This window comes from Rhamphochromis longiceps, linkage group LG12 (genome assembly GCF_057381845.1).
Source record: "Rhamphochromis longiceps isolate RC_006_pf linkage group LG12, R_longiceps_female_GT1.1, whole genome shotgun sequence".
NCBI classification, from domain to species: Eukaryota; Metazoa; Chordata; class Actinopteri; order Cichliformes; family Cichlidae; genus Rhamphochromis; species Rhamphochromis longiceps.
This window is the reverse complement of record NC_140568.1, coordinates 7,584,101-7,599,784: the sequence shown is the minus strand read 5'-3', so window position 1 is coordinate 7,599,784 and position 15,684 is coordinate 7,584,101. Positions and strand designations below refer to the sequence as shown.

Sequence of the window (15,684 nt, the reverse complement as noted above, 5' to 3'; positions counted from 1 at the left end):
GGGGTCAAAAGGTCAAGGGCAGAGTCTTCAGCACCGGCGAGTCAGTGCAGGCCAGGAACTACCGAGGAGTACACAAGTGGGTTCCTGCAACTGTCATTGCTCAAACTGGTCCAGTTTCATATACAGTTCAGGTGGCCGATGGAGTCTGGAGAAGACACGTGGATCAGCTACTCCGGTCCGCACCAGTGTCTGCAGAAGGGTCTTGCGGAGATCTTGAAAATGCACTCATCGACTCGTCAGCCCCTTCACACACACAAGTAGAGAACTCCACCACATCAGGAACAGTGGTTCCACCTGTAAAGGAGACTGTAAGAGAGACTGAGACATCTTCGGTGTCAGGAACAAAGGCTCCACAAGAGAGCACACAGACTGACGTTACCACAGACCGCCGATACCCCAATAGAGAGCGGCGGCCTCCTGTTCGTCTGAGTTATTAGATGGCACCTGACCCAAATGAACGGGGCAGAATAATCCCCATGGGTCATGGGGGAGGTTGAGGTAGTCCACCCTCACTCCCCAAGATAGCAATTAAAAGAGTTGGTGTTGTAACCTTACAGTTAATAAGAGGTGAAATGTTTGTGAGGCTATTACTGTCATGTGCCAGTGAAGACTGAAGTTTGTGAGTAGATCACCTGTTTATTTCATAGTACATCCTTTGTAAGAGGGGAGGAGATGTTGTGTATTTTGGGTTATAACAGGATCCGTAGTGGGCTTGCCCCGATGCATTATGGGAAATGATGCTTTTCGGCTGTTGCTCGGGCTAGCTCCATGTTAAGTTGCTCCGTTATAATAAATACCGCAAGTTACGTCGTGGTCCGAGTATCATTGTTATACTAGTAACCCGGAGTGAAGATATAACAGCAACGCTGAGGAAGTGTGACTGAGTCGTTATATGTGTACTGTTGAGAAGGATGTACAGGGATACCTGCAGCCAAAACCAAGCCTCCTCAGGTTAGTCATAGTTGCAGAATGCTACAGAGGGACTGAGACAGCTTAGGCATAAAATATTTGATTAAATGGATGAAAAAGAAGTTTCTACCCTGTAAGTATCACTTACAAATCTTTAAGTCTGCCAGCATGCTGAAGTCACAAAAACAAGAAAAGACTTCAGTGTTTCGACCTTTCTGTCATCATGAATTCCCCTGAAGTTCGTCACTATTAGCCAGGCAGTAATAGAATAGAGAATAGAATGCCTTTTGTTGTCACTATACACATGTACAATGAGATACAGAGAATCTCCTACTCAGTGCAAACATGTGGGAAAAGAAAGGAGGTGAGGTGCACAGTTTCTACAGCACTTTATACACATGAAGAGTATTAAGAAAAAATATAAAATGTACAAATATACAAATCCAAAAAAAAAAAAAAGTTTATATATTATTAATAGTTTTATATATTTACAGTGTGGGGTATTTTTGTTAAGGGAAAAGGAAAAAAAATGTAGTTTTGAAAAATTACTCTGACACCTGAATTGAAAGTGATACCTTACTGTATTCATTCAGAATTAAGAGATGCTCTATCATGCAACAATTCATTGGCCATAATTGTGAAATATAATGCCAAGCTGTCCACTAATCTCCTGTCTGTTCAATGGATTGTTGAAATTAAGAGCTAGTGTGACATGTTTAGAGCTAAACTATCCAAACTTGAGCTCTAATAGTAGTAATGGTTTTCACTTCTGTGATTTTTCTACATGCTGGCAGAGCAGCAGTTTGTGCTCACAGATGGTGAAGGTGTGGCAAGATGGCAGTGTATCCTCAGAAGAACTACCAGAGTCACAAAGGGCACGAGTCCATCTCACCACCTTGACTGATGCTCTTCCGCACTGCACAGAAGAAATGGGGTGGCTGTAGCTCAGGTGGAAGAGCAGGTCACCTACTAACTGGAAGGTTGGTGGTTTGATCCTAGTCTGCTCCAGTCTGCCAAATCCCATGTTGCTCTCCGGTGCATTCAGGAGAGTATGAATGCATGTGAATGTTAGATAGAAAGCACTTAGAAAAAGCATAGAAACAGATGCTAATGCAAATAAGTGAATGTACAAGTTGTGTAAAGCACTTTGAGTGCTCAGAGTATAAAAGCGCTACATAGGAACCAGTCCATTTTGTCACTTCATGACATTCATACCAACAAACAGACGCAAGCACATCTTCTATCCAGACGCATATGAGAAGTATTACTTATTTCTTCAAGATGGTGAAGCAGAGCAACAACAAGAACTCTGGTAAGTCTTTATAGAGCATTTGATGCATAAAAAGCAACAAGAAAAAGTTGTTTTGTTTTTTTGCAGTTGATTTTACTAAATGAAATGGCTATACAAATAAAATTTCACATTTTAGAAGCATTTGGGTTTTTGTTTCTCTTTGTGTGTGTGTCGGGGGAAAGATTTTCTAAACGGTTCATTAAGAAATATTTTATGGCTGTGGCACCACTGGAGATAAGAGAGGGAGAATAGAAAGTTTATGTTTCACAGCAAATGAGCTGCTTGTTACTGATGAAGAGCATACACAATAACTGTGTCAGTCACACCTGCAAGATAAGTTTTTGAAGCTGCTTAGCAAACAAAGCTGACTGCAACTCTCTGATGAGGCAACTTGGAGAGTTCACTTTAAGCTCAAGTTTATTAAGCATGGATCAAACTTCATGTACTTCTCAAAAGTGAGTTTTAGTTTTTTATTCCTTCATTTCACCAACTATTTTAGTTACATTAACATTGTTTATAGTATATTTATTAATACACAGATTAAATATCAAGAAAATAATTTTTAATAAGATTTTGTTAAATGTTTATTTTCTGCTAGTTTAAATCTCGGTTTGGTTCAGATTGACATTTAAGTTTAAGGAAAGCTAAGGCCAATATTACAAATACAACATCCCTAAAAAGAAATTAAAAGTTAACTTGCTTAATTCCAAATAAAACAAAATATACACCCTACAAAAATAACCTACCTAATCACCACATAAACAGGAGAAAATTAGGGATAACAAATTAAAGGCAGCTCTACCCTACAAACACAGTCTAAACAAAATCACATGTGGCTAAAAATACAACTCAAAGGCATTTAAGCCTCTAAAACCCAATGAGTGAGTATGAGCAGTCAAAATGGCCAGAAGTACAGCTCCCCAGACATACAGGGCTTTGCTGATCGACTTGATTTAGGCAGCAGCACCCAATCAGGACGGAGGCAGCAAAGCCTAGACAAGACACAAGGCATTACTTCACAAAAAAACAACGGTTACATAAACAACATGTTTATGAACACACCTTGCAAGAGCTAAAATGTAGCCTAAAAATAATAGCAGTAGGCCAAACCTTTCATATGCCTTGAAATGTCAAAAACACAAAAGAAGATAGTTGTAGCCTCTTCAAGCACTCCCATTGTGAAGAAGGACAATCATGAAAAGGCAGTTCTTCCTTAAAAAAATAAATTGAAATGGCAGCAAAACAAAATCATGGCCATAAAAATGGCCGTAAAAATGCCCCGCACAATGTGAATGTGTCTCCAGCCAGCCATCCATGTGGTAATTAATGAAAAGCAGGCCAGCATTAAACCTAATGTGTAGCCACAGTGACAGTGAGGAGGATTCAATAGACATAGATCAGCGAGAGTGCAGATCGCCTGCACTCCAACTACGATGTGCACAAAGGATCTCTTATGTCCCGCACGCATTACTCTTAGTTCATATCCCGACTCCACTGGGCCAGTAGGGTTATGGCTCTCCAGGGACCAGAGAAAGATTACTGCGCTCACTCTCTCACACTGAATCCATTCACTGGAATTACCACATCGACTCAGCTGCACTTGCACATGCAGTACAGAACACACACACTCAGTGAAACTTCTTACCATTTAGAAGTATCAGATGTGGTCATTTGTCTTCAGTGAGAAGGACAAGAACACAGGCTACAGAAGAAAAACAAAAAACATCAGAGTCAGTCCACATGGCTGATGTGCACAACACACTGCTTATGTAATCTGTTACCTTATGATCTCCCATACAGACATTAGGACCCATTGTGTTGTAAACAACACTCTTCTCACCATCGTCTCTCTGAAAAGAAGAATGAACTTGAAGATCATTTATATGTAAACATAACAAACAGATTCTTCTTAAATTATATTAAGTTAAATTTTGAGTATCACATTTGTGTGGGCTGGATTATGTTCATAGTGGATTTACATCACATTATATATTAAAGGTTATACAGTATGTGTGCACGAATGTAAAACCGTGTACCAAAGTATGCGAAGCCCGTTGTCTAATGACTTGTGATTAACAACTTCTTATGCAATGAAGATGTAGTTTTACACCAAAGTTAATCCTCAATTTCAAAATATGATCCAGAACAATCCCAAAAACTCAGGAGGACTTTTACAGACTTTGGCTCACAGACTTCTACAGGAAAAGAAGTCTTTTTGCAAACACAGGTATCACCATCTGTTAGCTAACATTAGCTTTCCTGCAAAAACAGACAAACTGCAAGCTACATATTGTAGCGAAACACTATCTTAAATAGATAATGCTAGCTAATTTTTTTAAACCCCTAGAACTGCTCTGGCTGATAAATTAACCCGTCACTATCAGCAAAGGTTTACGAACTAACCAGAGTCAGAGTCATGCAGCATAATTGGTTAACCTTAAAATGTTGCTAACTAATGCTACTGCTAAAACACATTGACTAGAAATGTTGGCTGGCTAGCTTGCCAAAGTGCTTCCTTAACACGTCATGCTAACTCACGTATTATATCAAATTGTGTTCTTGTCATCATGAAATGATGTGATTGTGCAAAGACTCACCCTGTGGATTAAATCTTGGGCTGTATGTGACATAAGGATGCGATCACACCAGGCAGGACAGCGAGTGTTCATGTACTGGGTTGGTTTAGCATGCTCTTCACTGTATGGGTAGCTGAGCACAAGACAAGAGGGGAACAAATTCTTAAAGCATGAAAAGTAAATGGCAGAAATTTGCAGCAAGTAGCAGAGTTACAGACCTTGGTGGAAACTTGATACCCTCTTCCCTAATAACAACATGGAAGGCTGCAACTTCTTTGTCATACTTCAAAAGCTGAGGGAAAGAAGCCACTATGGTTACAAATGACTACAAACATCAACACATGAAAAACAAGCATGATTGATGAGTGCAGATTTAACATTGGGGATAATTTGGGTTACTGCTACTAATGTTTCTCCCTTTTTGTGTTTACTGTGCTGTCATTTCTTTGAAGTATTCCTGCTGATCTCCAAAAGTTGATTCTGTTCATCTGGACGTAGCGTTTTGTGGGAGAAACATTTCGTCACTCATCCAAGTGACTCCTTCAGTCTCAGTTCTTAGACTGGGGCAGGGGCAGTACTTTCTTCAAAGAAAGTAAGAACATTTGGTATGCTTTGTAGTTTGAATGTATGACACAGTGCATTGTTACTCTCCGAAAACACAGCAAACTTTAAATAATAGTCTTTCCTGGGGCCGATGCCCCAGGAGGGGCAGGAGGGGCTTTGCTGACACCTACTGCTTCCTGGCAGGAAGCACCATGCCACTCCTGTGTTTTAAATGCACTTTAGAACATTACACATCAACAAGACATATGAGCGGGCTGAGTAAGGTGTGGGGTCTTCACACCCCCATTCTCTGTACACGATCGGGGCAGGGGGTTGGGAGGAGTTGGCAGTCTGGTCGGGGTCTGGGACGCTGGGCCATCCCTGCAGCTGCCGGGCCGGGGGCAGTCCGTCCCTCCACCCCAGGGAAAAGGGTAACATCTCCTGGCTCTGGGGGCTCATTGCCCCCCTGGGGGCGGTGGTACCTGAACCTCGGAGTGTAAAGTATGTTTGGGAAGTGTGAAAGGGTGTATAGTGTTCATTTCTGTTTGTCTCCACGTTGCGCGAGTGCTGAGTATTTGTATTTATGTGCATGAGGGTGGGAATGTATGCTTGTGTCTGTGTGTGCCAGTTTGTCTATGTCAAACTGATGCCCTCAGCCCTCAGAACCTTTGGTGGTTCTCAGTGTCTGGGGCTGAGCGCTCAGGTATGTACCCCGCATACTCCCACTGGCTGCTTGGTGAGGCCTGGCGCCCCTGGCCAGGTCGGACCCTATCTGGGGGGTGGGGTTCCCTCGGACCTCAGGGACTGGGGCTCGATCCGCTCTGGCATGACTGTCTGCCGGCATGGCCTGTGGGCTCATCACCGCAGCCACCTGTGGCATCTGCACCGTGGCTGCTGGGTGACCCCACATCTGGTGCTCTCCTCAGCTCTTTCTGGGAATGTGGTGCATTTGCCTCTCCAGTGGTCCTCCTTGGGCTTTCACACTCTGGAGGGCCTGTGGATGTCTGGGGCCTGGGTCTTCTCCATGGCTGCTTCATGCTCTGGGGCCAGGGCTATGGCTTCCCACACCCTCTAGCAGATTGTTACATGGAGAAACCTTTTGAACGCAAACGCGCTCATGCACACAGGTGTACACACGGGTGCTCACAGACACAAACTATATCTTCCTTGTATGCTATCTTAAAGCATATTGTGCGCTGTTGGCCTTGCGTGCTGCTCAATAACATTCAATATTTAGTATTTACTGTTACTTATACATATCTAGTTGTTGCTTTGATCTCTGTATTGTGTTGTTCTCTTGTTTGTTTTCTTTTTTCTTGTTTTAACAGGTGATCCAACGGATTCTCTCAGTGTCTTCTCTTACTGTCCCCCGTTCCCCTGTTTTTCTTGGCTGGCCTTAAGAAAACAATTCTGATTGCTAAAGTGACAAATGGCACAGGCAAATAACAACAACAACAACAACAATAATAATACTAAAATATTTCCAAAAGGGCCCTGAAGTGTGCGTGTCTGTTTTTGTACCCAATCATCCCTGACGTGGGGCTAACAATTTTAAATGTACTAACTCCCTGCTCCTCTTATCTGATTAATCGTGCAATGTAAAATCAATAAAGACAGAAAATTAAAACCATTTAAAAGGTATTAACCGCTTGTGCCCCAGCACACCTGGGCAAAGGAGGAAGAGTCTGTTTCATTGGCTGCAACACAAGGTTGTTGTGCAAGGACGTGTTGTGCCAAGGCAGGTATCCCCGACAGAATTTGCTTCCCTTGCATGGGGAGTACGCGCTGGGCAGGGAGAGTGGATCCATTTTACTCCACCTCCATTACAACCAACTATAGGTGGAAGTGGTGATGTTTTACTTTTGTGAAAGTGAAAGATGGATGCCGTTACATTACCGTTCAGTTTATGGGTTACAACAGAATGTGAACACACTAGTCCACTATCTCTGAAACGTGATTCTGTACTGTTCCCTGTTAATAAGGTCCGGTCAGAGACGGGGAATTATGTCACAGTGCTGAAGAACTTTATTTAAAACTGGCCCGCATCGAACACACGCTCTAGCTGGTACGGATGTGGTTCTTAAATTAGTACAATAACATAAACATCTTTCACTGGTTCAGCATCTCTCACATTAAGCACTACAGAGAACACCATTTAAGCGTGGACAGAAACAGACACCATGAAAAGATTATCATAAAGACATGACAGGATGGCTTATAGCCAATTTAGATTAAATCAACACCACCCTCTAGTGGACACAATTGCTCAATCAAATGCCGCTATGTTTACACAGGGGTTATTAGCAAGAACAGGTTCGTATGTTAGCACAGTAACTGCATCAGGTAAAACCTTTCTGAACAATTACTCTCCACAACAACAGAAAACAACTTAGAAATACCCTGTGAAGTCAGGCTACTATCTACTTTACTTCTACAGCATAGCTGTCACACAGGCAGTAGTAATGGGTGTCTACATGGGTAAATTAACTGCAACAGAAATAAAAATAGGTTCCCAACGTGACTTACTGGTTCTATGAACGCACACTTGCTAACATCAGCCCAAAGTATTGTTTATTTCTGTGCCTCTTCTCTGATCGCACGTTAAAAGAAATGCATGCGCAAATGTTGCATTTTGAGAAGAAGGTTATTTTGAGCGAAGAAAAGTTTAATTTGAGGGGACAAAATTAATTTCTGCATGCAAGAAATGTATTTCAGTGTTTGCTATTATTTGTTATTATTGCACACACAATAACAGCCCCTCTCGCTCAGTTGTTGGCATTTGCTCTTGTTCAGATCTCTGCTGTGTGCTGACAGATACCTGCGGACCTGCCCTAGGTCTTCATGCTCACATCTCTGCTTCGTGCGCGCTCAACTCTCTATAGAGTGGTGCCTCGTTTATCGCGGGAGTTATGAAATAGATGAAATCCTCGAAGTAGCCAACTTTATTTTTTACAGTTATTATAGATGTTTTAAGGCTGTAAAACCCCGGACTACACACTTAATACATTTTTCTCAGACAGGCATGAACATTTTCACACTTTTCTCTCTTGTTTAAACACTCTCAAAGTTCAAACCTTCGTAGAAAAATAAGTCCAGTATCACAGAATGAAACCAAAGATACCCGCAGGTGCCTTTGACGACGGTGCAAAACGTTTCGTCGACATTGTGGTGTTTGTTGGGGAGAAAACGTACAAACATACAGTACAGCATTTCAGAGTCACACCGCTAACGATCGAATATTTATATAAATTGGACAACTGAACGCATTCTGTACTATTCAGGAGACAGGAGGCACGAGATTGATTGACAATGGTCTACAGCCAATCAGGACCGCGAGGGACCACTGTACACCGTTATACTGTAAGTGTGCCACAAAACCTGCCAATCACAGACTTGATGCAAAAATTCTGATTGGCTGTTACGGTCTCCAGTCAGCTCGCTACCTACTGCATTCGGAAACGCGGCCCAGAATGTAGCTAAATCCATTTTCGGTGAGTATGTTTAATTATTTTATTTTAAAATATATAATTGTTGGTTTTAATCTAGTTTAAACCAAACCACTCCACTGGATTTAGCTAGATTCTGTCTTCTGCCTTAGAAGACAGCTGCCCTAGTTTTAATCTAGACTTAAATGTATTGACTTTGTCCTGTCTCTACTCTCACCTGGCCACTGAGTATCCCCTTTTTTGACTTCACACAGCTTCAATCTGCAGATGCAGCCATTGACCCCTACTGTCAAATGTTCAGTGTGAGGGTATCACCTGGGAGGAGTGTGGGTTAATACTTTCATTTCATTTCATTTTTTTTTATTTATTTCACACTTGGTACTACAAATCAAACAAAACAACCACATCTTCTATCAACAAAACACAACAACCATGTGTGAAAAGGAGCAGGAAGAAGAAAATATTCTTATTAAACCCTGCCCCCTATCTACCATCGAACTTATATCACCGATGGGCACCAAAAATCAGGAACAAACTAATATTGACATTTCTCTCCGGTCGAATCCCAAACCAACATCACATTCATTCGCATTCTTCATACTGAGTTATCGTTTTAAACATATAACACTTTTTAAAACATTGTAGATTTATACAATTCTTTAAATTATAATGAAGTGAATTCCACAGTCTTATACCCCTAACCGTTGTGCTCATTAATCTTTGTGTAGTCCTGGCTAACTGATGTTTAAAATAAAATTTCCTTCTATTCTCTTCTCCCCTTGAACACATCAAAAATACTCTTTGTAACTTAAAAGGCAAAATATTATTTTTAGCCTTAAACATAATTAATAATGTCCGTAATTTCACTAAATCTCCTAATTTTAATAATTTTGATTCTATAAATAATTTGTTTGTATGTTCTCTATATTTAACATTATGAATTATTCGTATAACTTTCTTCTGTAATAGGTTTAAAGGTTTTATGGTATTCTCATATGTATTCCCCCAAACTTCAACACAATAGTTGATATATGAAAAAAACAAAGAAAAATATAAAATACGCATTGTTTTATAATTTAATAAATCTCTTATACTACCCAAAATATAAATACTTTTGACCATTTTCTTTCTAATATGTTCAATATGAGATTTCCATGTCAAATTCTCATCCACTATTACACCCAAAAAACGAAATTCAGTAACTCTTTCAATCAATTCTTCCTCTATAAACATAATGACTTTATCCTCCTTTACACGATTGCCAAATATCATATATTTCGTTTTTTTCAGATTCAAAGATAATTTATTTACATCAAACCATTTTTTTATTCTTAACATCTCAGAAGTCATAATTTCAACCAAGTCTTTCAAATTCTCTCCAGAGCAATAAAAATTTGTGTCATCTGCAAATAAAATCGAATTTAACCTTTTAGATACGTCACAAATATCATTAATATATAAATTAAAGAGTTTAGGTCCCAAAATAGAACCTTGAGGAACACCACATACAATCTTCAGTCTTTCAGAAGTATTGCCAAAATAATAAACATATTGCAACCTATTCTCTAAATAACTCATTAACCAATTCAATGCTACTCCTCTCACTCCATGGTTATACAATTTAGAAATCAAAATAGAATGTTGTATCGTATCAAAAGCTTTTTTTAAATCAACAAATACTCCCACTGTGTATTTATTATTATGTGTTGCAGATGAAATATCTTCAATAAAAGTCAACAACGCTAATGCCGTTGACCTATTTTTACGAAATCCAAATTGGTTTTCATGTATTAGTTGATATTTTTCAATAAAACTATCAAGTCTTTGTGCAAAGAGTTTTTCTAGCAATTTTGAAAACTGTGATAAAAGAGACACTGGCCTATAATTGTTAAAACTATGCTTATCTCCTGATTTATATAATGGTATTACTTTTGCCACTTTCATTCTGTCAGGGAATACTCCTGACTGTAGCGAAAGATTAAAAATATAACAAAGAGGAGTACTTATACAATCTATTGTCTTTTTAATTATGACCATGTCTATACCTTCACAATCAGTAGATTTTTTATTTTTACAATTTTTTACGATTGCTACTATTTCTTTTATGGTAGTATCGGCTAAGAATATGGAATTAACCATTCTATTATCACCTATCCAGGCTTCCTCATCTCCTGGATCATCATTTTTCCTGATTAGATTTGCTAAGGTAGGTCCAACATTTACAAAAAAAGAATTGAATTCGTTTGCTACTTCGGTCTTATCTTTAACAACTTGATTATTATTAATAAAATAATTAGGCCGAACTTAAAAATACTTAAAAAAACAAAACCAAAAAACACTACTGTGCAAAAGTCTTGAGTTGCTTTTCCTTTCTTTCTCTTTTGCTAGGAAGGTGGGAAAGTCATTCCAAAAACATCTATCCATCCATCCTCATCCGCTTTATCCGAGGCCGGGCCGCGGGGGCAGCAGCCTAAGCAAAGAGGCCCAGACCTCCCTCTCCCCAGCCACCTCCTCCAGCTTATCCGGGGGAACACCAAGGCTTTCCCAGGCCAGCCGAGAGATATAATCTCTCCAGCGTGTCCTGGGTCTGCCCCGGGGCCTCCTCCCGGTGGGACATGCCTGGAACACCTCACCCAGGAGGCGCCCAGGGGGCATCCTTGTCAGATGCCCGAACCACCTCAGCTGGCTCCTTTCGATGTGGAGCAGCAGCGGCTCTACTCTGAGCCCCTCCCGGATGGCCGAACGGATGCCGCTTGTATCCGCGATCTCGTTCTTTTGGTCACTACCCACAGCTCGTGGCCATAGGTGAGGGTAGGGACGTAGATCGACCGGTAAATTGAGAGCTTCGCTTTTACACTCAGCTCCCTCTTCACCACGACGGACCGGTGCAGCGTCTGCATTACTGCAGCTGCAGCCCCAATCCGTCTGTCGATCTCCGGCTCCCTTCTCCCATCACTCGCGAACAAAACCCCGAGATACTTGAACTCCTCCACTTGGGGCAGGAACTCATCCCCGACCCAGAGTGGGCACTCCACCCTTTTCCGGCTGAGAACCATGGCCTCAGATTTGGAGGTGCTGATCCTCATTCCCGCTGCTTCACACTCGGCTGCGAACCGTTCCAGTGCGAGCTGGAGGCCCTCACCCGATGAAGCCAATAGAACCACATCATCCGCAAAAATCAGAGATGAGATTCTGAGGCCACCAAAGTGAAAGTCCTCCGCCACTTGGCTGCGCCTAGAAATCCTGTCCATAAAAATTATGAACAGAACCGGAGACAAAGCCCTGACGGAGCCCATCACCCACCGGGAACGAGTCCGACTTATTGCCGGCAATGCGAACCAAGCTCTTGGAACAGATGTATAGGGATCGAATGGCCCGTAGCAATGGGCCAGACACCCCATACTCCTGCAACACCTCCCACAGGACACCCCGAGGGACACGGTCAAATGCCTTCTCCAAGTCCACAAAACACATGTAGACTGGTTGGGCAAACTCCCATGCACCCTCAAGTATCCTCGAGAGGATAAAGAGCTGGTCCAGTGTTCCACGACCAGGACGAAAACCGCATTGTTCCTCCTGTATCCGAGGTTCGACTAGCAGACGAACTCTCCTTTCCAGCACCCTGGCATAGACTTTCCCAGGGAGGCTGAGGAGTGTGATCCCCCTGTAGTTGGAACACACCCTCCGGTCCCCCTTCTTAAAGATGGGGACCACCACCCCGGTCTGCCAGTCCACAGGTACTGCCCCTGATCTCCACGTAACATTGCAGAGGCGTGTCAACCAGGACAGCCCTACAACGTCCAGAGCCTTCAGGAACTCGGGGCGGACCTCACCAACACCCGGGGCTCTGCCACCAAGGAGTTGTTTAACTGCCTCAGTGACCTCGCCCCCGGAAATTGGCGGGTCATTCCCCTCATCCCCAGACTCTGCTTCCTCCTCGGAAGACGTGTCAGTGGGATTAAGGAGATCCTCGAAGTATTCCTTCCACCGCCTGACAATTTTCTCAGTCGAGGTCAGCAGCGCTCCGCCAGCACTATACACAGTGCAGGTAGAGCACCGCTTTCCCCTCCTGAGACGCCTGACGGTTTGCCAGAATCTCTTCGAGGCAGTCCGAAAGTCTTTTTCCATGGCCTCTCCGAACTCCTCCCACACCCGAGTTTTTGCTTCAGCCACTGCCCGAGCCGCATTCCGCTTGGCCTGTCGATACCTCGGCTGCCTCCGGAGTCCCACAGGCTAACCAAGCCCGATAGTACTCCTTCTTCAGCCTGGTGGCTCCCTTCACCTCTGGTGTCCACCATTTGGTTCGGGGATTACCACCACGGCAGGCACCAACCACCTTGCGGCCGCAGCTCAATGCAGCAGCTCCGGCAATGGAGACGCTGAACATGGTCCATTCGGACTCAATGTCCCCAGTCTCCCTCGGAATGCTGCTGAAGCTCTGCCGGAGGTGTGTGTTGAAGATCTCGCGGACTGGGGCCTCTGCTAGACGTTCCCAGCACACCCTCACTACGCGTTTAGGTGCACCAGCTCTGTCCAGCGTCCTCCCCCGCCACCTGATCCAACTCACCACCAGGTGGTGATCAGTTGACAGCTCAGCCCCTCTCTTTACCCGAGTGTCCAGAACATATGGTCACAGGTCTGATGATACGATTACAAAATCGATCATCGACCTATGGCCTAGAGCGTCCTGGTGCCACGTGCACTTATGGACACTCTTATGTTCGAACAAGGTGTTCGTTATGGCCAATAACAGTCAAATAAACCCCAACGTACCGGCAGCAAGCCGAGGGGATATTAGAATACCCACCCCAGCCCGCCGCCTCTCACCAGGGGCAACTCCAGACTGAGACAGAGTCCAGCCCCTCTCCAGGAGACTGGTTCCAGAGCCCAAGCCATGCGTAGAGGTGAGCCCGACTATATCTAGCCGGTACCTCTCAACCTCACGCACTAACTCAGACTTCTTCCCCACCGGAGAGGTGACATTCCATGTCCCTATTGCCAGTCTTGGCAGCCGGGGGTCAGTCCGCCAGGGCCTCCGCTCCTGGCCGCCACCCGGCACACAATGCACCCGACCCCTATGGCGCCTCCTGCGGGTGGTGGGCCTGCGGGAGGATGGGCCCATGTCACCTCTTCGGGCTGTGCCCGGCCGGGCCCCATGGACTAAGGCCCGGCCACCAGACGCTCGCCCTCGGGCACCCTCCCCGGGCCTGGCTCCAGGGCGGGGCCCCGGTAACCCTATCCCGGGCAGGGTAAACTGTTCCCTCGATGTTCTTTTCATAAGGATCTTCTGAATCGCTCTTTGTCTGGTCCCTCACCCAGGACCAATTTGCCATGGGAGACCCTACCAGGGGGCAAAAGCCCCCAGACAACATAGCCCCTGGGATCCCTGGGACGTCACTCTCAGAAACGTCTGATTTTCCCCAGCAGAATACATTGACTGCATCCAGTTATCACACAGCAACTGCTCTGTATGAGACATTTTTGTTTTTCTTACCGTGAAGCTATCTCCTTTGAACTGGTTGTCCACATAAATGCAAGACCTGTCAAAGTCTTTCATTTCTTCACTGGAACCGAGGGTCCTGGTAACAGCAGAGCAAAAAAGTATGATCACTGCAATGGAGGTTTCTTTGTATACATATCTAAAAGCCATCAATTAATGTTATGATTTTAAATAAAGATGTAATGACTTGACTGGTTCTCGCTTCTCAAATGACATATACTGTAACTGTAGATGGTTTTCATTTTTTTGACACATTATAACGAACTGTTTAATTGACAACAACGAATCAATGGAAATGGCAAAATGCATTATAATCAGCATATTAATCCTACCAGAACAAGTTTTCTGCATGGCCCATGTTTAACATGTAGTCCTTTCCTCCCACCTCCTGCAAGTGCAGGGCAATGAAGTGTGGCTTGTAGCTCTGGATAGTCTGTTATACAGCAAAGCAAAAAGTCTCAGTGCAACGTACATGCTTACACTAAAGAGCACTGAGCGGTGTAGAAGGTCAATAATGATGATCGTCTCCAGGGAAGCCTTTTAATTTGTAACGTCAGATACAAGAAATTTTGTGTTTGCAATGCCGCCCAAGTTAAATAGAGCAGGAGCAGCTCAAACGTACTAAAATATCCCAAATTATACTTAAAAAAGAGAGGTTCAGTTATCTTAAGCAGTTAAAGTATAAAAAAGGTAATCACATATCATTCCTGTTAATAAATAAAAACAGCAACATTGTAGTTAGCTTTGCTTACTGATTATTTGATAAAATAAAGGAAATCATCCTGCCTTTTTATCCTCACTAGTAAAGAACACCATTTGTACAAAAAGAGGCCACTTTCTCTCAATTTTAAAGTGGAATGTTTTCTTGTATGTTGAAGTATGTCCACATCTTAAATATTTGACCTTTCAGCTTGTCTCGAGTGGTCTTTTTAAAAAGCATATGCTTTAGTGATGTTTGAATGCAGATATGCTATCAGTAATTACAACTGTATAATAGAACAGTGGCCAGAACCAACACAGGTTTCGCTTCCTAGAAGTGGCCATACTCTCCACAAAACAAAACAAAACAAAACAAAACATGAAATATCACATTCTGAAAACTGTAATATTATTATTGCAACATGCAGAAGCTCAAGCTTACCTTGTACAGTTGTTTTAACCATTCACTTTGAATTTCACCGACCTATGAAATGTAAAAACAAACAAACATATATATATATGGGCTCAGATAATTTGGGCTCAGATCCACACATTTTTTTCAGTACATCTGGAAATCAGAATTTTTTTCATAGATTATTTATTTGTAGGTGTCAAAAATGGATAATATTTACTTTCCCGTTTTAATCTATGATAACATGATGTCCCTATTTAAATTTCACAGATCGTGAGGCTAAAGGCAGCAGAGGTTAACCAATTTGC

At 42.9% G+C, this 15,684-nt stretch overlaps 1 protein-coding gene across 1 annotated transcript in view; it reads right to left on the bottom strand.

The window, feature by feature from the left end:
• Positions 1 to 3,587: 3,587 nt before the first annotated feature.
• Positions 3,588 to 15,684, bottom strand: part of LOC146656768 (inositol polyphosphate-5-phosphatase A-like) — a 34,752-nt gene continuing 22,655 nt past the window's right edge. Inside the window, exons 2-8 of the mRNA XM_085427059.1 lie at positions 15,407 to 15,448; positions 14,598 to 14,698; positions 14,260 to 14,344; positions 4,995 to 5,068; positions 4,798 to 4,909; positions 3,982 to 4,050; positions 3,588 to 3,902 (exon numbers count right to left, since the gene is read on the bottom strand). Coding sequence (XP_085283185.1) covers positions 3,858 to 3,902; positions 3,982 to 4,050; positions 4,798 to 4,909; positions 4,995 to 5,068; positions 14,260 to 14,344; positions 14,598 to 14,698; positions 15,407 to 15,448 — 528 coding nt within the window. The 3' untranslated portion in view covers positions 3,588 to 3,857. The remainder of the gene's footprint in view (positions 3,903 to 3,981; positions 4,051 to 4,797; positions 4,910 to 4,994; positions 5,069 to 14,259; positions 14,345 to 14,597; positions 14,699 to 15,406; positions 15,449 to 15,684) is intronic.